The 22,121-nt window shown below is 39.4% G+C and overlaps 3 protein-coding genes across 8 annotated transcripts in view; 2 read left to right on the top strand and 1 right to left on the bottom strand.

Moving 5' to 3' along the window:
* The window catches only part of LOC112055983 (trichohyalin), a 489,894-nt gene extending 484,657 nt beyond the window's left edge, over positions 1 to 5,237 (top strand). Inside the window, exon 14 of the transcript XR_008252185.1 lies at positions 5,140 to 5,237. The gene's annotated coding sequence lies outside the window, so the exon portion shown is untranslated. The remainder of the gene's footprint in view (positions 1 to 5,139) is intronic.
* The window catches only part of LOC112045824 (leucine-rich repeat serine/threonine-protein kinase 1), a 90,005-nt gene extending 74,985 nt beyond the window's left edge, over positions 1 to 15,020 (bottom strand). For all 5 annotated transcript variants that reach the window (XM_052889748.1, XM_052889750.1, XM_052889749.1 and 2 more), the window contains exons 1-4: positions 14,764 to 15,020; positions 12,552 to 12,743; positions 11,973 to 12,138; positions 16 to 175 (exon numbers count right to left, since the gene is read on the bottom strand). In XM_052889748.1, coding sequence (XP_052745708.1) covers positions 16 to 175; positions 11,973 to 12,138; positions 12,552 to 12,743; positions 14,764 to 14,814 — 569 coding nt within the window. In that variant the 5' untranslated portion in view covers positions 14,815 to 15,020. The remainder of the gene's footprint in view (positions 1 to 15; positions 176 to 11,972; positions 12,139 to 12,551; positions 12,744 to 14,763) is intronic.
* Positions 15,021 to 16,236: 1,216 nt separating this feature from the next.
* Positions 16,237 to 21,700, top strand: LOC128198027 (zinc finger protein 62-like). Of its 2 annotated transcripts, none has more exons than XM_052889772.1 (8): positions 16,237 to 16,464; positions 16,767 to 16,941; positions 17,062 to 17,154; positions 17,436 to 17,570; positions 17,660 to 18,160; positions 18,263 to 18,933; positions 19,253 to 19,314; positions 20,661 to 21,700. In XM_052889772.1, exons 1-8 carry the CDS (start codon positions 16,385 to 16,387, stop codon positions 21,626 to 21,628), a joined length of 2,685 nt encoding a protein of 894 aa, XP_052745732.1. In that variant the 5' UTR covers positions 16,237 to 16,384; the 3' UTR covers positions 21,629 to 21,700. The 2 variants fall into 2 exon arrangements, with proteins under 2 accessions (XP_052745732.1, XP_052745731.1); XM_052889771.1 differs by having other exon boundaries at positions 16,243 to 16,464; positions 17,427 to 17,570.
* Positions 21,701 to 22,121: the final 421 nt, after the last annotated feature.

Genomic DNA, 22,121 nt, shown 5'->3' with positions numbered 1-22,121 from the left:
ATATGGATCACTCACACGTATAGCAAGGTGTTGGCGCCTCCTGGGGTCAGGTTGGCGACGATGCCAGCGGCAGCACCCAGGCTGTCGAGCCGGGCGACCAGCACGCTGGCGTCCCCACGTGTCACCAGCTCGCGCAGCTGGCTGTGCTGCGAGAGGCGCTCCCTGTCCAACGCGTCTGAGGACAATACCGCCTTGGTCAGAATAACCAGAGAGTCCTTACAAGCCTGGTGAAGCCGGTGAAACCCATAAAAACAAACGTCAAATGAGGTAACGTCAAACATTAAAAAATAACATTGTTTGTGCTACCTTCTGATCAATTTGAAGGCGGTGCCAAGCCAGTGACATTACAATTAATGCCGTTTCTAAGAGCCACGGGAAAGAACTGTCTGGAAATATCTTCTTTCTAACAAAAAAAGAATCATCAGAATTGGTCCGTAAACGACGAAGTTATGCCCAAACACACGATGGTGGTACCATGATAAGAAAACTAGGATCTGATGATGGAATCCTGGAGATATCGATGGGAACTACTGAAAATTGTAGGGGCGGCCACTGCGTATATGCGATCGGATTGAGAAACCCTACTCCTTTTTAACCGACTTCAAAAAGGAGATTCTCAAGTTGACCGGTATCTCTTTTTTTTTAATGTATGTACATCGATTACTCGAAGACGCCCGAACCGATTTGAAAAATTATATTTTTTGTTTTAAAGGGTATACTCCCCATGTGGTCCCATATTCATCATGTCAGGATCTGATGATGGAAACCTGGAGAAATCGAGGTGAACTTTGAAAAATTGTATGGATGACTAATGTGTTTGTAAATTTTTTTATTGAGTATTTTTAAATATTCATCATCTTAGCACCGTCTTCGAGCTGATCAGCAGGTAGAACATAATAATATTATGATGTTATTTTTCACTTTTTAGTTTAGTGGATACGTCTTTAGGTTTTGAAGTCGGTTGTATTTTTTTTTTAAGTCGGTTAAAAAAGACATTTGACATTTGCCTTCGCATAGTCGGGTAACTGTTGACCATTTACCTTGTTTCCACGGATCCTTAACGTCTTCTATAAAATACTGAGCGGCATCGTAAGCATAATCAGTTTCCTGTTTGGCCGCCATTTTTTTTATTTCCGCCCTGTGATTGGTTGCCAGGCGTCGCAACATAGTCTTCTACCACCAATCACGTAAAAATATTTTTTGAAATAGTCACTCACTATTGGTTGTTATTTTTTTAACTTTAGAATAGATTTTTAAAAATAGAATTTTTAACCGTTTCACAAAAAGGCGTATTATTGTGATCTATGTTCGAATGGCTGTATACTTAAACGTTTGTCCACTATTTTCTCAAAAATACAGATCTGATTGTTTTTGTAATTCAAATGCATCATCAACAGTCCATATTCGGCCCACTGTTAAGCACGAGTCTCCTCTCAGAATGAGAGGGGTTAGGTCAATAGTCCACCACGCTGGCCCAATGCGGATCGGCAGACTTCACACACGTAGAGAATTAAGAAAATTCTCTGGATGGAACCGTGTAACACAACTAGTTTTTACATAAAAACTAAAAAAATACTTTCAAAACACAAAATCACGACCAAAAGGTCGTCACTTCACAAGGGAAAAGCTAAAAATAGATGTTTACAAGTTACAAGTATATTTTTGTGCAGAATATTCTAGATAATATGCTAATGTCACATTGAATCCATGTGAGAACAGATTTTATCACTCTAAACCAATGATATTAAATACTGTGAGATGTGTTACTAGCGCATGAAAAATGAGGCGCCCAAAAGAGGAAAGGAGATGATGGAGACTCTTGGTCCCCTTGTACTTGTATCATTAAAATTTATAAATACAAGGATTTCATTAAAGTGAATAAATGTAACTAAATAAAAACAAATAAATAAAATAAAAACCCAAGTTTTTTAGTTAAATCAAGATGGCGCCCCTAAAGCAATTTTGACATGACAATTGACAGCAAACGTCAATTCGATTACTGCATTGAAAACGTCATCTATCCGCCATTATTACCCATATTAGTGTTGCATTTCTTGGGAGATAATTAACATTATTACGAAAGAATTAAAGTAAATTCGTAGATTTGTAGGTATAATAAAAAAATAGTTTAAAAAAATATCTTCTTTTATTTCAGCCAGGGTACAATGACTGATCCATACAATTTTGGACCATCTTCTTTATAGTCAACTCAATGTTAGTTGTGGTCAACAACGAACGGTATTTAACCAAATAATACCTAAATATAGTTTTCGAGTTGTGTGATCGGGAAGTGTAAAAACTATACATATAATAATGAAATTAAAGACAAAATTGTGATTTTATTAGGATCACTTTTTGTAGTCATTTTGTTGAGACGTAACCGATCTATAGTATAAAATTATCATTGCTCAAAACACATTCTAAATTTATTACAACGATAAAAGTAACTAATTTACAAGTATAATCAGTTATGGACAAAGATTTTGTAATAGAGATATGTCACCAACGCGTCAAAACTGAGGTTCGTTATCGTTAGTAAAACTAATTTTAGAATTTTACGCTTTGAAAAGGGATAATGACAGTTTTTTGAATAGTATATAAATTAGGAGTATGCTAATTTTGTAAAAGTAACAGGGTATCTGCGATCATTACTTTCGGAGCTACAGGGATTTAAAGGGTCAGATTTGCGGCGCTGCCGCGGATCCCTGAAAAACGCCGCATACAAAATGGTACGATTTAATGACGTCGTAGGTCATAATGGTCGTTAGATTTGTATGTACGTTATAAATAAAATTACTAATATCTTTGTTATTTGTGCGTTTATGTTTATAGTTCACATATTGAAAAATGTCACATTTAATGTAAGGAAGCTAAAACTGTACGAATTTTCATCTAATTACGATAAAAGATTTTGAAATTTTATCTTAATCTTTATTTATTTCGCAAATATCCAGACAATCTTTGCTTTTTATGTATAAATTAGTTAACATTGACCTTTTTTTTATACCTTTAGAGGAAAATTACTCATTGTCTTAGTTTTATGGAGTTGCATGGTAAACAACGAAAGTTATATACAGGGGGCTCGGGAGTATTAGCTATAAGGGAAGCTTACTTAGCCATAACTTCAAGTTGTTGACGAGTCCACCTTTAGCAGCCGAACTGCATAACTAATATGTTTTTAACTATTAAGATAACATAAGAAGTTTTTATATATAATATAAAAACTTGTTATGTTTTCATACAAAGTAATTCAAATAATTCCGACTATCCATGTGACTCACGCCTTTATCTGTTCTTGCATTTTAGTATACGTAAAACTTGGCTACGTCATAATTAAGGGATACTTTTTATCTAGATCTAATTAAAGAAGAAATATTATTTACCCCGAAAATATTAATTTTAGAACACATTTTATTCTCTACAAGTTAGCCCTTGAATACAATCCAACGTGATGGTAAGTGATGATGCAATTTAAGATGGAAGCGGGCTAACTTGTTAACAGTAGGATGACCATCCACACTCCTTTCGATTTCTACACGACATCGTACCGGAACGCTAAATTACTTTTCGGTACGTCTTTGTCGGTAGAAGCCTCCCACCAACCAAAATTGTTCACACGTATGATAAAGTATGTAAGCCCAGAGTTATGGGGAATACAGGTATACATCCTCCTTTATTAAAGTCGGTAAATAAATAGATTTACATTCTCTTACGTTCTAGTCGACAAATCCACACAGTAATAGGCATAAATTATCAGCTCTACGGATGTGAAGAGGTGGATTTTTTATGGTTTCTTGAATACTAATGTTCCGTAATGCTATTTGTAGATAGTTTTGTTTGTTTGCTACTAAACTATAGAATGGAATAACTTTGAAATATATTTTACTGTGTATCAATACATAGACTACTTTTCATCCCGGAAAAATCCATGGTTCCCGCGGGATTTGTGAAAAACTGAATACCACGCGGACGAAGAAAATTAAAATGCACTGCCTGCCCTATGTTTACCCAGTTAGGTAGTTCCAATTTCGACACTCCTTTCGGTTTCTACACGACATCGTACCGGAACACTAAATCGCTTGGCGGTACGTCTTTGATGGTACGGTGGTAACTAGCCACGGCCAAAGCCTCCCACCAGCCAGATCTGGACTGATTAAGAAAATCTCAATCGGTCCAGCCGGGGATCGAACCCAGGACCTCCGTTTTGTAAATCCACCGCGCATACCACTGCGCCACGGAGGCCGTCAAATGGGCCTCATTAGAAAGCTCAGAGTCACACAGCTGGCGATAGAGCGAACTTCATCAGAACTTTGGACCAAATAAGAATCAGAATCATTTCTGATTGTTATTTGGTCCAAAGTCACCGACATAGCTCAGCGAGTCGCGAAGCTGAAGTGGCAATGGGCGGGGCACATAGTTCAAAGAGCTGATGGACGTTGGGGTTTTGGCATAGCCCACTAGGTGGACCGGGGATATCAAGCGGGTTGCAGAGAGACGTTGGATGCTGGCAGCTCGAGACAGTTTTGCTTGGAAGTCCATTAAAGAGGACTATGTCCAGCAGTGGACGTCCATCGGCTGATAATGATGATGATGAATATCATTGTTGTTGTTGCATTGTTGGGAAGCTATGCTATCCTCGAGTGACTGGTGGGAGGCCGTGGCTAGTTACCACCCTACCGACAAACACGTACCGCCAAGCGATTTAGCGTTCCTGTACGATGTCGTGTATAAACCGAAAGGAGTGTGGATCATATCCTCCTCCTAATAAAACAGCCCGCTTCCAGCTTCGATTGCATCACTTACCATCAGGTGATAATGCAGTCAAGGGCTAACCTGTAGAGAATAAAAACAAAAGTGGTATAGGCTATATTTTATCCCCATATTCCTGTAGGAACGGGAGCCATGCAGGTGAAACCGCGCGGCATATGCAAGTGATGCTATAATTTGACAGAGCATTAGCTTAGAGACGGCCCTGGGTCGGTATTTCAGTTTTAAAGTGAAAATGTAGCACTGTTCACGCAACGGTGTAGAGCAGGGTTTCTCAAAGTGGGGTACACGAATCCCTAGGTTTCGCCATTTGACGGCGCGGAAAGATTTACGGAATTGGGGCTTGATAACTGATACCGAATCAGAATTAAGGTTAAAATTGTCCAAAATTACTCCTAACATTGAATCCATTTGCGACAAGAAGCAAGCACACCCATCACATTAATATTACAAAGATATTTCTTTTGGTATTTTATGTGTTACCTTTTATCCAAAGTAAAACCTTATTTTCCTCAACAGTAATTTTTTTTTTCTTTGGGGGGAGGGGGGAGTTCATTAGTCAGTAAGGGGTTCGCTGTCACTTGGAAATTTTAACAGGGGTTTTTTTTTTATTCTTTACAAGTTAACCCTTGACTACAATCTCACCTGATGGTAAGTGATGATGCAATCTAAGATGCAAGCGGGCTAACTTGTTAGGAGGAGGATGAAAATCCACACACCTTTCGATTTCTACACGGCATTAAATCGCTTGGCGGTACGTCTTAGTCGGTAGGGTGGTAACTAGCCACGGCGAAAGCGGTGGGCTTTCGCCGTGACCAGACCTAGACCAATTAAGAAAATCTCAATCGGCCCCGGCTGGGCCGAATCGAACCCAGGACCTCCGTCATGTAAATCCACCGCGCATACCACTGCGCCACGGAGGCCGTCAAGTTTGTGGAGTCGAAAGTTTGAGAAACGCTGGTGTAGAGCAATCAGTCACGGCAGGGCACGCACCACGTAATCCGATTACTGTGAGGCCGTAGGACTCGGCGCGTAACCTCCGAGACAATAACGAGACAACAAATTAAATCTTTTTACACAAAAAAAAAATATAAATTTTTATAGAAATTGAAAAATATTTAATGTTATTTCGTCATTAACCAATTAATTTTTTTTTGTTTTTTGTTTGAAAGAGTAGGCATACTTCCAGGTTCAGTAATTTTGTGTAAAAATGAAAACAATGAAATTGCTCGTACTGAGGCGTTTTTGTTCACTACGCTAGGGCACACTAAAAACAGAAAAATAAAATCTTTTTAACAAAAAAATTTAACCGACTCGAAAATCACAAAAGTAAACTAAAAAGCTAAAAATAACATCGTATGATCACTTTGAAGGCATGTATTAATAAAACCCGTTTCTGGAAGGACGACGGTAAAGTACTGTATTTAAATCCATAAACTTCATGACTTAATCGGCTTTAGTTAACGCATCAATGTGTTGGCACCGCCTTCAAAGTGATCAAATAGAGGACGGAACGACTCTCTAAAGGCGTCTCCTATGAGACTCGGACCTCGGCTTAGAGGGCCATTCGGGAGTAACCGTGACCTGAGTGAATCAGTCCGGACGCCCCCGAGATCGTGAGTTAGAAAACCCACGTCCGGGTGATGTTAGATATCGGGGACCTCGTCTTCGCCGGCGAAGACGCTGTGTTGCTTGTGATTGTGTTGCCCGGGAAGCATTGTCGGTCGTCATGTCATCGTCTGGATCATAAAGGACGTTTTTGGGACGCCTCTACTTGAAGTTAGCGTTAAGGTTGGGAATGTAGTTGCAGGCCTCAACCACTGGTTGGTTGGGATGGATGGCAGTTCTGTCGAAATAGTTTCGAGAGAGCTGTTTCATGTAACTAGCTATTGAAGGTAAATCTAAGTCTCTATGGAGGTCGTTATTGCGTACAAACCACGGTGCACCCGTGATTTGTCGCACAAACCGGTTTTGCAATGTTTGGAGCGGCTTAAGAGTCGTTTTGGGACGGTGGACAAGCACTACACTAGCGTAGGTTAATATTGGACGGACTTACTGACATATGTCGTAAGATGTTACAATCCGATCATTGCAAAAAAAACAAGTACGATTGCAAAATACCGGATTAATGTAATCCACGGCGTTTGCAATCGTTCGCAATCGTGGTTAAGATTATCGCCAAATTGTCTACTGTAAATTGAATTGTAGGCAGTGATAGCCCAGTGGATATACCTACTCTGCCTCCGATTCCGGAGGGTGTGGGTTCGAATTCAGTCCGGGGCATGCTCCAACTTTTCAGTTATATGCATTTTAAGAATTTAAATATCACGTGTCTCAAACGGTGAAGGAAAAATACATACCAGAGAATTTTCTTGATTCTCTGCGAGTGTGCAGTCTGCCAAACCGCATTGGGCCAGCGTAGTGGACTAAGGCCTAACCCCTCTCATTCTGAGAGGAGACTCGTGTGCGACAGTGAGCCAAATATCGTTGTCAATGATGATGATGATGATGACGAAAGATACTGCACTTGAGAAAACTCTATTATTTTAAAATCACGGGCACATTTTTATTTTTAGTTGTATTATATTAATGACTAGCTGACGCCGCGCAGTTTCACCCGCGTGGTTCCCTTTCCCGCAGGAACACGGGGATAAAATAGCCTATAGCCTTCCTCGATTAATGGGCTATCTGACACTGAAAGAATTTTTCAAATCGAACCAGTAGTTACTGAGATTAGCGCGTCAACCAAACAAACTCTTCAGCTTTATAATATTAGTATGAATGTATTACGAGCATAGCAACACTACGCTAAAAAGTTTTCGCTGTTAGGTTAGGTCAAGATTTTTTTTAGCATTATTTTAGACACTAAAACATAAAAAGACCGCCTTTAGTATATTACTTTTTTTAATTTAATTGTTTCTTATTTACATGTATTTTTGTTTACGTGATATTAAAAAAAAAAATAACGTCGCGAATTTAAAAATAGAACATATAACGACGCACGAACGTTACGTGCGTGCCGGATAGCGCGGCGATTCAAACTGGTTATTAAAATTATTGAGCACTTAAGCCGCGTACACACGAGCGTCTATTTACGTTGAAAGTTGCGACTGTCGCACAACGAACTATTCGACAGATATGGCCTTAATGCTGTAATTAGCTGATTATTGACTACTAGCGGATGCCCGCGACTTCGTCCGCGTGGAATTTAGTTTTTCACAAATCCCTCGGAAACCATGGATTTTCCGGGATAAAAAGTAGTCTATGTGTTAATCCAGGCTAATACACACAGGAAATAAAACTATAAGAAATTGTAATTTAATTGTTATCAATTGTAAATTGTAATACTGTATGACTTTTTCAAAAGAGCAACTGTTGAGTTTCTTGCCGGTATCTTCTCAGCAGAACCTGCCTTCCGAACCGGTGGTAGAATCTTTACAAATAGTCAACTGACGTGTCAAAAGTGCTTGTAAACTGAGCCTACTTGAAATAAACGAATTTTGAATTTTTGAATTTTGAATTTTGGCTATAATATATCTTAATACCAATTTCAGCTAATTCGGTTCAGTAGTTGAGGCGTGAAAGAGTAACAAACATTCATATCATCAAAATCATCAGTTTTCGCAAATCTCGGGAAACCATGGATTTTTCGGAATTAAAAGTAGCCTATGTGTTAATCCAGAGTAAAATCTATTTCCACTCCAAATTTTAGCTAAATCGCTTCAGAAGTAGCGGCGTTATAGAGTAACAAACATCCAAACATCCATACAAACTTTCGCGTTTATAATATTAGTAGGATAGTAGGATTGAAATTGAATTATAGTACAATTATTAATTCCAGTCAGTAAAATGACAAGTGCAACTGTCACTGAAATGACATTTTACTAGTAAATTAAATTCCTACTTAAATTCCTCTTCAACTAATCAGAAAATACAATATCAGGAGTGGATACGACAATAGACCAACGGGGCGAAGATCGATCAACCACCCCTCAACTATAGTCAAATCCTTTTCTGATTAGTTGAAGAGGAATGGGTATATTGGTCATGTTTAAAAGATATGGCATATATCCTTATGAAAAAATGAAAAAGTTAATTCTTTTATTTATATAGAAATAGAAATATTGACATGTGAATAAATAATAACAAAAAAATATCTATATATATCTTCAGCTTAATAATATTAATAATAAAATATTAAGCGAGTCGCAGTTATTCGCTGGATGCAGGCGGCTTAGGATCGCGATGTATGAAAGTCCCTACAAAAGGCCTATGTCCTGCAGTGGACGTCCATCGGCTGATATGACGATGATGATAATGATGAATATTTAAAAGAGTATATATTATTTAAATTACGAAAATATGAAGAATAAACTCAAATCGAGGCGTAAATAATTTTTAGAAGGGGCCTGTCCGTCCGTCCGTCTGTATAAATGTTAAAGTAAAAACGCAACACTAATCGCACGTGTGAGCGAGGCTTAACTAAATAGCGTGTGCGAACAGTCCATCAAAAACAGGCTAAGAAGCGAACGATAAACAATTACTCATTACGGGCATTAATAACTGTCGTCGTATCGTCTGCGAATAACGAAGAATTCCTCTTGTGATAACATTTCCGAGATAATTATTTTAGCAGACTCAGAAGTCTTTACAAAAATAAGAAAACTAATGTAGAACAAAGGTTAAGATTCACAACATTTGTCAGGACAACTTAATTTACAAATCAAACTGTAACCAAAATAAGACCCTAGAATGGCAGAGAATGACCTTGAGTGGAGTCACGCACTAGTGAACGTTGTGTGTAGGGTTAAAGGCGCCTTTGACTGTTAACAAACACTCCCCTTTTCCACTCAAGTCACTCTCCGCACCTATCCCAAGTAACCCATATAGAATTACACAACAAGAGATGTGGACGGCTCGAACGCCACGAGCACACTGAAGCCGTCCGTACCGCAAGTCGTTGCAACGCGGCGATAACAATATTGACCAAAGAAATATATACTACAAGGAGAAGAAGTTAATGTACATAGACGAAAACGTTCGATATAGCATTTCCGCACCAATGTAGTGTAGACGAGGCTTAACTAAATGCCGCGAGCACATACCAGTGAGCAGTGAGCAGGTTAACAAGGAACAATAATAATTACTCATTAATAACTGACGTCGTATCGTCTGCGAATAAAGAAGACCTTTTTGTCATAAAGTCCAAGATAAATATACGCTTGGACGCACGCTCAGTATCGTGATGTTTGGAAGTGCCTACAAAAGGCCTATGTCCTGCAGTGGACGTCCATCGGCTGATATGATGATGATGATGAAGTGCGTATGTATGTTTGTTCCTCCTTTACGCTGCCGCTTCTGAAGCAATTTGGCTGAAATTTTCAATAGAAATGGATTTTACACTGGATGTGCTACTATATGTGCTACTTTTCATCCCGAAAAAATCCTTAATAGCCCCGGGATTTGTGAAAAACTAAATTCCAAGTCGAAGTCGCGGGCGTTTCATTATTCATCATTATCAACTCATAATCAGCTCACTGCTGAGGTAGAGTTTTTGACGACCTCTGTGGCGCAGTGGTATGCGCGGTGGATTTACAAGACGGAGGTCCTGGGTTCGATTCCCAGCTGGGCCGGTTGATTTCTTAATTGGTTCAGGTCTGGCTGGTGGGAGGCTTTGGCCGTGGCTAGTTACCACCCGACAAAGACGTACCGCCAAGCGATTTAGCGTTCCGGTACGATGTCGTGTAGGAACCGTAAGGGGTGTGGATTTTCTTCCTCCTTCAGAATTAAGATAATTCTCTGGTGTTCAATTAGGTAGGTATTTAATGTAGGTAAACAATAAATATTTTTTTAAGTTATCGTCCACTCACAGCTTGCTACGTACTAAGATAAGATGTGCGTGCACGTCTTTGGGTAATGACATAAAATTGTGCGTTCTTAAGTATGGAGAGGCCCATCTAACGATTTATATCGATGCCAGAACGCAAAATCCATAGCTGGGCACCGTTAATCAAATAGTTAACTTCGTTAATCGTTAGTCCGCTACAAAAAAGGTTAGCTTCGTTAAACGTTAAAGAGTTACATGTCGGAAGAATTAACGCAAGTTAACGTTAATCGTTAATCCGTTAATATGACTGGTTAATATTGCATTTTTATATCATTGTGTGAGATCCCCATTGCAAAAATAAAGGTGAGCACTGGGGAAAAGTGCCATAATTTGTTTTTAGTTGATTTTTTCTATAATTTTAACATAAATATAGTAATTTGTTGATTTCTTTGAAAAAAAATCTTTCATAATTTCTTACTTGTCTAAACCTGTTAATCACGTCGCGCGGTAAATAGTAAGCATTGGATTAACGATTAACGGACTTCTGCACATTAACGGAAGTTAACGGGTCCGTTAACATTTTTAAAAGTTAACTTAAAAGTTAATCCGTTAATCAAAATGTTAACTTCGTTAATTAACGTTTAACGGATTAACGAGTTAATGCCCAGCTATGGCAAAATCGCTTAGCGGTACGTCTTTGCCGGTAGGGTGGTAACTATCACATATCAAATCCATTATTTGCTGATACAGTTTACAAGGTTTTAACAAATAAATATAATCTGTTCTGTATCACGCCCGATCGTCATGCAAAATACTATATTAGTTACATTTAAATAATTATATAATATTAAAGAGTTAAATAATGAATAGAAGAACAATATTAATTAATTGAAAAAATTAATATTGTTCTTTTGTTCATTATTTAACTCTTTCTTTAATGTTGTGTTAAAAGTACATTCTGGACTAGCCACGGCCGAAGCCTCCCGGCAGCAATAAGCTAAGCAAAGAGTTCCCGCAAGATCGTAAAAATAATATGGACGAAGTCGCGGAAATAAAGTTGTTACATAAACTGGTGTAATGTAATATAATACGTGGCAGTTTACACTGGTGAATTTGGCCAAGGTCACTGGACTTGGAAACGTGAACTTGACTTATAACTAATAAAGACACTATCACAATATATATATATCTATTATCTATATCTATACTAATATACAAAGCTGAAGAGTTTGTTTGTTTGATTGAACGCGCTAATCTCAGGAACTATTGGTCCGATATGAAAAATTCTTTCAGTGCTAGATAGCCTATTTATCGAGGAAGACTATAGGCTATATATCCCCATTTTCGTACGGGAAACAACAAGAAGAAGTGAACTCACCCCTAGCCTCCCGGAGAGCCAGCGCCGCGTGGCGGTGCCGGCCGCGCTCGGCCAGCGCCAGCGGCGTGTCGCCGGCGCCGCTCAGCGCGCCGACAGCAGCGCCCGCACCGAGCAGCGCGCGCACGTTCTCTGCGTGCCCGCGCTCGGCGGCGATGTGCAGCGCTGTCTGACACACAAACATCTATTTACTTCATGTATACTAATGTTGAGTCAACTATTATTGTTCCGATAGTTCTTTCAGTCAATGGTCTTATAGCGAAAAGCTTCGACCAACACCTTAAGAAGCTTTCGCTTAACTGTTGGATCAACAGTCGGATACAGAAGGCAGTGATTCTTGAGACGGCGCGTATTGTGAGGAGGTTCCTCACTCTGGAGCCCTCACCACAGGTTGCTTGGGCACTCAAATGTCCCGCAGCGGGAGGGTCAGCTCACTCACCTTGGCGCCCGAGTGCTCATCGGAGCGCGCGTGCACGTCGGCGCCGGCCGCGCACAGCGCGCGCAGGCAGCGGCTGCGCTCCGCCAGCGCCGCCGCGTGCAGGGCCGTGCGCTGCTGCGAGTGGCGCCGCTCAGCTCACTCACCTTGGCGCCCGAGTGCTCGTCGGAGCGCGCGTGCACGTCGGCGCCGGCCGCGCACAGCGCGCGCAGGCAGCGGCTGCGCTCCGCCAGCGCCGCCGCGTGCAGGGCCGTGCGCTGCTGCGAGTCGCGCGCGTCCAGCTGCGCGCCGCCCGCCACCAGCTCCTGCAGCAGCTCCAGGTTGTCCCACAGCGCCGCCTGCCCGAGATACAAATACATAGTTCCCAAGAAACGAGACACCGCTACACGTTATGCTCAGTTGCAGAAGCGTAACGGAACAACGAGCAACCTACATTGGTTCCTCAGCGACACTCCATGAGGCTATCGGCGACCTGGGCGGCCTGCTAAGCTTCTGGAGCGAGCTCGGCTGGATGGAATAAATCCAACGGGAACCTACACCGAGGGACCCACGTACAACGGAAAATGACATGGCTAAGTGCAGAAACGGCCCAGACGAAAGAAGAAGAAGAACATAGTTCCCTGTGGCGTTAACATGCCAGCAAGAAGATAAGATAATCCCATGAAGAGAAATAAACAAAATTCAACCAATGGCAGTGCAACCAGATATACCGTTATCTCATTCATTGTGAACGTAAAAACCAATGTAAATTTCTCTGTCTTATCTGTAGGAGAAATTTAAGTTGCTAGGAGTGCACTCAGATCTTATATTATGCTGTACGCTAATCAGAGAGACATTGAGAATCAGCAATGAGGAGATCCACAGAAGAACCAAAGTCACCGACATAGCTCAACGAGTTGCTAAGCTGAAGTGGCAATGGGCGGGGCACATAGTTGGAAGAGCTGACGGATGTTGGGGTCCCAAAGTGCTGGAACGGCGACCCCGCATTAAGTGCAGTGTTGATTGACCCCCCACCAGGTGGACTGACGACATCAAGCGAGTCACAGGGATTCGCTAGACGCAGGTGGCTCAGTATCGTGATGTGTGGAAGTCCCTACAAAAGGTCTATGTCCTGCAGTGGACGTCCATTAGCTAATATGATGATGATGATAGTACATTTGACAGTTGAAATCACTGTGAAATTCCTTTATCTATCTCAGTAGTTTTTAAGGTACAATGGTAATATTTATTGGTAAACAGTATTTATTTGATATTATATATAAATATTTGATTAACAGTAAGTATATACTATTTTTAAGAGCGGTGATAGCCTGAGCCGTGATAGCCCAGTGGATATGACCTCTGCCTCCGATTCCAGAGGGTGTGGGTTCGAATCCGGTCCGGGGCATGCACCTCCAACTTTTCAGTTGTGTGCATTTTAAGAAATTAAATATCACGTGTCTCAATCGGTGAAGGAAAACATCGTGAGGAAACCTGCATACCAGAGAATTTTCTTAATTCTCTGCGTATGTGAAGTCTGCCAATCCGCACTGGGCCAGCGTGGTGGACTACTGGCCTAACCCCTCTCATTCTGAGAGGAGACTCGAGCTCAGCAGTGAGCCGAATATGGGTTGATGACGATAGCCTGAACTATTTGGCCTGACCTGTCTCTTTCTGAGAGGAGACTCAAGCTCAGCAGTGAGCCGAATATGGGTTGATAATGATATATTATTTTAATTTACACCACCTCCATTCTTGTATTCTCACATTTTCCGAAACCTAAAAAAAATCTCTATGTAGTTTTATGGCCATCTTTTGTACACTGCTACTTTTTGTATTGTTTGTTATTTTTTGTTTTATGTAGTGTAAAGAATTTTATTTTATCTTAGACTAGCGGACACCCGCGACTTCGCGTCTGCGTGGAATTTAGTTTTACACAAATCCCTAGTTTTACACAAATCCCACAAAAAAAGAACCATGGATCTTTCCGGGATAAAATGTTACCTATGTGTTAATCCAGGCTATAATATATCTTATCATCAACATTATCAGTTTTCGCTAATCTCGGGAAACCATGGATTTTTCGGGATAAAAAGTAGCCTATGTGTTAATCCAGAGTAAAATCTATTTTAATTCCAAATCTTAGCGAAATCACTTCAGTAGTAGCAGCGTTAAAAAGTAACAAACATCCAAACATCCATACAAACTTTCGCGTTTATAACATTAGTAGCATTAGTAGGATGTTAACGCTAGTGACCTTACTGTCACGGAAGCACCCTTTGAAGCATAAAATACGAAGCACAAACCATTTCGACACGGTCCGATACACTATAAAAAATATAATGATTGCTCTGTTTTTCAACTTAATATACATCCCACCTGATGTAGAAGACGACCCTGAAAGCATTCCTCGTCGGGAGACAAATCCATTTTCACTATTCGCAGTAAAACAACCCATCTAAAGTAAAATTAATAAATAAAATCAAATGCACTACACTACATCCATTATAATTCTAAAACACCAATTTCTCTTAGGTATTTTAAAACAATTTAAATATGGTTAAAATGGAATACTGTTCCAAATAGCATAATTTTATTAGTTTAATTCAAAATATCGATCGAAATTCGAAAATTCGAAATTTCGAAATTTTCATTCACATTCACAAGAAAATATTATTTTTTGTCAGTTGTCTTGTCTTGTCATTGTCACTGTCAGCTGTAAGCTGTCACAATCGGCTCCAAAACCAAGGATTAAAAATAACGGGTCGAATACTGGAAAAATATATGAATAGAAATTGAACTTTATTCACACGACAGTTAAATCTATTTTTCTTTGGACTATACAGAGAAGCAAATCTGACCTGACAAGGAAGTTCCAGGGGAGGAGTGTGTCTCGTTCGAGACAACGAAAACTTTTTGAAAGCATCTACTCATGTTTTATTGCATAATTATAATTAATTTAAGTTAAAATTATAATGTTTTCGAATATTTTGCTAGATATACTCAAAATAAATAAGGAAACTTTATTGAAATTAATTTTTAAACTGGCATTTCTTTGTAAAGTCAACTGTCATAGCGTTTGTCATATGCGTAGATGTTCATTGGTTTATTTCAACGACTTTAAACCATGGCATTAAACTGTTTAGAAAACTAAACTGCATTTACGTTTTACGAAAACGGCGCTTAAAAGTTGTTGCCAATGCTTAGCGGGGAGCAACTATTTGACAGGTTTTCATAAAAACTTCTGTCCCGAACCGAGTTCGAGGTGCGTAGGTATAGCTCGCGTTTCGACCTCCAGTATGAAGTCAAACTACTGCTTCTAAATATTTTTACTGTGAATTGCTTAGAATATCCACAGATTAAATACATAGAATATTCGATTACTGATCGATGTTTGGCTGTTTCGTCAAAAGAATCGATTCTTTTATTAAAAATTTGATAAAATTAAGGTTTAAATACTTTCAAATGAAACGTTACTCCATCTTTTACTAAACTACAAGTTTTTGGCCATTTTTTATGCCATTTAACCGGCACACACTACAGCACACACTACACAAACCGGCATTTTTAGGGAGCTCTTTACACGACGAAAACGATTACAACAATGAAACATCGATTCTGTAGCAACAGTTTTTATAAACGACTATAGATTTTTGATCTTTGCCAGAGGCGCCAGAGGGGTAACGGTTAGCGAGGCAAGTCCTATTATTAATGGTCTAAGATAGTCAAAGATCTAATGTGCATCTAATAATCTGTGGCGGTTGCGGTTGCGGGTATAATTTTTACTAATAAACAGTGATCCGTGGTTATTCTTTTCTAGTCTATAGTGATCTGTGGTTATTCTTTTAATCTTAATATCTTATAAATAATCTGTGTAAAAAAATCAAGAAAATGTTTTTAAAGAATAAATATTTAAATATCAACAATCAGTACAAACTTTAAAATAACTTATAGAAATCACTTAAAGAAATGATTTCGTAAAGCACAAACTACCATCAAGATGCAGTGCTGCGTGCCTTTCTGCGTAAATACTTCAGATAATGCGTCAATATCTGAGGGACCAGGAATTACCTTTCATGAGTGAGTAGAATTGTTTATCTGATGACTTTCAGCCACAGCCGCCAATCTCACAAGCAGAGAAGCACTCGCTCGCATACTCATTGACTTTGTTTTACTCACTGTGCTTTGACTATTGAGTGATTGAGCTTTCATAGTTACTTTTCAAACTTTGGTTGTGACTACTCTTGTCAAACTAACATCAAAACTATTATTTCAGAATACTGTGTATAATTTCATTATCTGAACTGCATTTGATTATCAGACCCTTGTATAAAATGTACCCACCAGTACATGCTAAAGCTGTTATTTCCTTGTATATCCAGGTTACCCAGTAAAGAAAATCTCCATGCTGCTTGGCTCAAAGCCCTCGGCACACAAGACCATCACCTGCCCGACCCTGCTGTGGTCTGCTCACAGCATTTTTTAGATGAGGACTTTTATGAAACAAAGAGTTGTGTAAGACAGATTTGCTCTAATGCTATACCTACAACAGTGCAGGTCAGTTGATCGTAATGTTTTTATTTGTGATTGTTAACATAGGAAGGGCTAAGACATACCTATAGCAGCATTACTCACATACAATCAGTAATGTAGAAGTAACTATTGGTATACTTACAGATGTGCATGATATGCCTGGACACTGACAGCAAGCTGTCTCTAATGAGTAAACACAAGTTGGAGGAGGCATATGAACAGCTAACTGGACTGTCTGTGAGTTGACAATTTAATTGTTTCTAGTGATTAAACTGTAGATCATCTTTTTAGCTTAATCAATATTTATATGTGTGCGAAAATTGTTAAAAGATAAATTAATAGATTTTTACTATGTGTAATTATTTAAATAAATTTTAATGAGACAGAGATACATGATACACTGTTGTAATGCAGTGTACACTCACAGAATATAATACAAAATTAACCTCCAAGTTCTATCTGCTTCTCTTAACAAACCTGTATTGACAGCCTTTGCTAATCCTGTGCAGTTGTTTCAGTTGTGTCGTGGAGGAAACCTGAAGCAAACACTCTGTGTGCTGTGTGCTCAGAGATTGATTAACTTCAGTAGATTTAAAGACTTGTGCTTGAGAGCCCATTCACTGATGACAGACTTACTTGCACAAGATGAATTAGTGAGTACTTAGTAGTAATGGTTACATCCACTTCTAAACATGACAATCTATGTTGATCTAGTAAAAAGTAAATAATGATGTTATTTCAGATTACAATACAACATAAAGAATTGATGAACTGCACAACAAAACATCTGAAGTTTAATTTGACACAAATCACATTAGTTAATCATTGTGACTTGTACGTAGATCACACTGATGAAGAGGAACAGACAGCAGCAGAGGAATCTATAGTGGGAGTTGTTGCATCAATTGTTCCAAAGAAGGAAGACAGTTTTGACTCCATGTCAAATTCGGATTACTCGGAATTGACTCATAAAGATGACAATTTGATAGACAATGCTTGTGTTTCTAATAACAATTACTCCAATACCAGCATAAAGTTGGAACCATATTCACTGGATGAAGGTACGAGTATACATGAATCACTTCATGCGAAAGCTGGAGCTTTCTGTACTACACTTACAGAACATGTGCCTGAAACAGAGAATTTTATTAAGATTGAAAGTGTTACATTTGGATGTACGTTTTGTCATGAAGAGTTTATGCAAGAAAATGAATACTATGAACATATGAGCGAGCATCTCCAGGTGAGACTCCCACACAGAGGTGGTATATGGCCTCTGCATATCTATAATACCAAGTCCTCCTTAGATGGACAAACATGTTGTAAATGAGTTTTGTTTTGGCAGTACGCTGTCGGTGACGCTGCATGTGATGCATCACAAGTGTGCGAGCCTTGTGCAGCTGTGAGCCGCAGCGATGACTCACTCGTGCTGCAGAACAAGTCAGTATACAACGACGCTGCATGTGATGCATCACAAGTGTGCGAGCCTCGTGCAGCTGTGAGCCGCAGCGGTGACTCACTTGTGCTGCAGAACAAGTCAGTATACAACGACGCTGCATGTGATGCATCACAAGTGTGCGAGCCTCGTGCAGCTGTGAGCCGCAGCGGTGACTCACTCGTGCTGCAGAACAAGTCAGTATACAACGACGCTGCATGTGATGCATCACAAGTGTGCGAGCCTCGTGCAGCTGTGAGCCGCAGCGGTGACTCACTCGTGCTGCAGAACAAGTCAGTATACAACGACGCTGCAGGTGATGCATCACAAGTGTGCGAGCCTCGTGCAGCTGTGAGCCGCAGCGGTGACTCACTCGTGCTGCAGAACAAGTCAGTATACAACGACGCTGCATGTGATGCATCACAAGTGTGCGAGCCTCGTGCAGCTGTGAGCCGCAGCGGTGACTCACTCGTGCTGCAGAACAAGTCAGTATACAACGACGCTGCATGTGATGCATCACAAGTGTGCGAGCCTCGTGCAGCTGTGAGCCGCAGCGGTGACTCACTCGTGCTGCAGAACAAGTCAGTATACAACGATGCTGCATGTGATGCATCACAAGTGTGCGAGCCTCATGCAGCTGTGAGCTGCAGAGGTGACTCACTCGTGCTGCAGAACAAGTCAGTATACAACGACACTAGTGACAACAATGCTTGCATGCAAGTATGCCTTGTGTGAAAGCTTCTTTTTCTACAATACTCTAGTAGCGTAGCAGTTGTATTGTTGCTATAATTCTTGTGCACTGTTCATGACTCACTGTTCAGAACTTTGGATTTTAAGTACTACAAGTAAATACATGTAGAGTGAGCAAGCAAACTCACATTCTGCTGCTATGTTTCACAGGACAGGAAGTCGGAGGCTGAATGATGTCCCTCCCCTGGCTGCAGACTGCGCTCAGGCTTTAGGTGAGGGGCAAGTGGACTTGTTTGTGAAAATTCAAAATTCATTTATTTCAAGTAGGCTCACTTTACAAGCACTTTCGACACGTCAGTTGACTATTTGTAAAGATTCTACCACCGGTTCGGAAGGCAGGTTCTGCTGAGAAGATACTGACAGCAACAGTTGCTCTATTGAAATGAAAAAGTCATACAGTATTATAATTCACAATTGATAACAATTATAATTTCTTATAGTTGATGCTTTAACAATAAAGGTGCTTGGAGCCCACTGGATTAGCTTGCACCTTCACACAGGAAGTAACTGTGAAGGTGGAAGCTGATCCAACGGCCTCCAAGCACCTTTATTCTTAATTTTTAAATCTCCTTTTCGTTTTCAAATAATATTTTGTCTTACACAGACTATACTGTTATATATATAATGACAGGCTACTGTTAATATGCCTATTTCTTTAAACTTTTGACTCGCGTGATTTTAGTTGATATAATGCTCGAATTGCTCTTTTTTAAAGTACAAATATAGAATGTATATCAGCCGCCTTGCCCCACAACAAAGTACTGTAAGACTGAAAACCGCTGTGAAGGTACGCAAAATAAACAAGCCTAGTTGTATCAACATCAGGGAACTGTCTTATTTTTCTCACTGCAAATGCAGCTGAGCTAAGTTTTCCAGTTTTTCTATTTGAACACCCCACTGAAGTTTACAATTCAAGGTTACTCCCAGAAAAACTGTGGAATTCTCAATTTTCAGTGTTTCACCTTCGATAATTATAGACTTCTCTAATTTTATAACATTTGGTAATAAAAACTCAATACATTTAGTTTTCTTTGCATTTAAAAGTAAATTGTCTGCAATGCGACACATGCGATATGGTGCTGTTTACATCGTCAGAGTTATATTTATTTCTTACGGCAAACAGAACAATTTCACATATGCCGCTAACATGGTTTGGTAAATCGTTTATGTACACTAAGAATAGAAAAGGACCCAGAATTGAACCCCGTGGGACGCCCATTATGGTAGTAGAACCACATTATGTTACTTTTTCTCTTTTCTATGGTATTGGTATTGTTACATTGAAACTTATTGCTAAGTTCATGTAGTTGAATTGCTAGGTTTTGTGATGTAGGCATGATATCTATGTTAGGTAGAACTCGAGAGTTATAAATATAATTGAGTCGCCTTGTGCACCGACGATGTAGACGGAGCCATGGACTGCATCTGTTTTGCATCTTTTGAGTATTATTGTATAGACTATATATTGCGGAAGCGACGTTCAGGCGCACAGATAGTAGAAGTAGAGCTGTCGCAAAGGTTTGTCGGAGTAAATTATATGAAGACTGTTTTGTTTCAGTCGCTCCACTGTCCGCGAGACTTGCGGCAAACAACGACTACAAAGTGCAGGCAACTGAAGAAGCAGCTGCGACCCGGAAAACTGAACAAATCCTTGAGACTGACATTGGCGAACTGGACAACCAATCATCTCAGAGCGGCACTAAAATATACACAGATATAAATAGATTTACAAATACTGGCGAAAAGCTTTGTGAGAGAGTGAAAACTGCCGACAAGACAAGACAAGGTAGTTTTGTTCGTCACTTAAAAACCAACACTGGCGAATTACGCTATTCTTGTGATGTATGCCATTATAAATGTGCACAGAAAAATAATTTAGTACGTCACTTAAGAACACACACTGGCGAAAAGCCTTATTGTTGTGAGATATGTAATTTTAAATGTTCAGATAAAAGTGCCTTATCATTACATATTCTAACCCATACTGGTGAAAAGCCTTTTTGTTGTGAGATATGCAATTATAGATGTGCACACAAAGGTGATTTAACAAAACATAAAATAACTCACACTGGCGAAAAGCCTTATTCTTGTGAGAAATGCAGTTATAAATCAGCTCAGAAAAGTTATTTAAAAAGACATCAAAGAACACACACCAACGAAAAGCCATTTTCTTGTGAGATATGCAATTATAAATGTAAAATGAAAAGTGAATTAAATAGACATGAAAGAACACACACTGGCGAAAAGCCCTTTTGTTGTGAGACATGCAATCATAGATTTGCAAACAGAGGTGATTTAAAAAAACATGAAAGAACGCACACTGGCGAAAAGCCTTTTTCTTGTGAGATATGTAAATATAAAAGTGCACATAAACATAATTTATTAAATCACATGAAAACCCACACTGGTGAAAAGCCTTTTTCTTGTGACATATGCAATTACAAATCTTCAGATAGATTTAATTTGTTGCGGCATATGAAGAGAAAATCACACGCTCACGCCTCTAGAGTAATTGTAATAAAATAGAAAGGAGGTTCTACTTCTAAGTTATCAAACTGTTACTAAGAACATAGATAATAAAAAGCCGTGAGACTTAGATGACGAAAGGATCGGTCAGCTGAAAACGATTTTCAAATATAGCCAAGATGTTATACACTAAGAAAGGAAATCTTTACAGAAACTAAACTTGAAATATAACTTCAATAAGAAATTGTTATTTTTTTTTTTTTTAATATTTGCCATATTTTTTTATAATATATTCCCATTCCCCTCCAACTAGTCGCGAAAAACTGCTAGAAGTAGGTACGACAATAGACCAACGGGGCGGAGATCGAACCACCACCCCTCGGTGATGAGTCCAACCGTACCTAAACTATTGAGGCTTATATATATATTAAACAATATTTTTGTAGATATTTTTTTGGGTTACAACTTTTATACGAAACATTTTTTCATTAAGTCAACAGTTAAGGTTTTACAGCGCTCCGAAAATTTCTGTTCAAAATTCCTCTTTGAGAGT

Source organism: Bicyclus anynana, chromosome 26 (genome assembly GCF_947172395.1).
Source record: "Bicyclus anynana chromosome 26, ilBicAnyn1.1, whole genome shotgun sequence".
NCBI lineage: Eukaryota > Metazoa > Arthropoda > Insecta > Lepidoptera > Nymphalidae > Bicyclus > Bicyclus anynana.
Note: the sequence above shows the minus strand (reverse complement) of the source record. Positions and strands in the feature narration are given on the sequence as shown.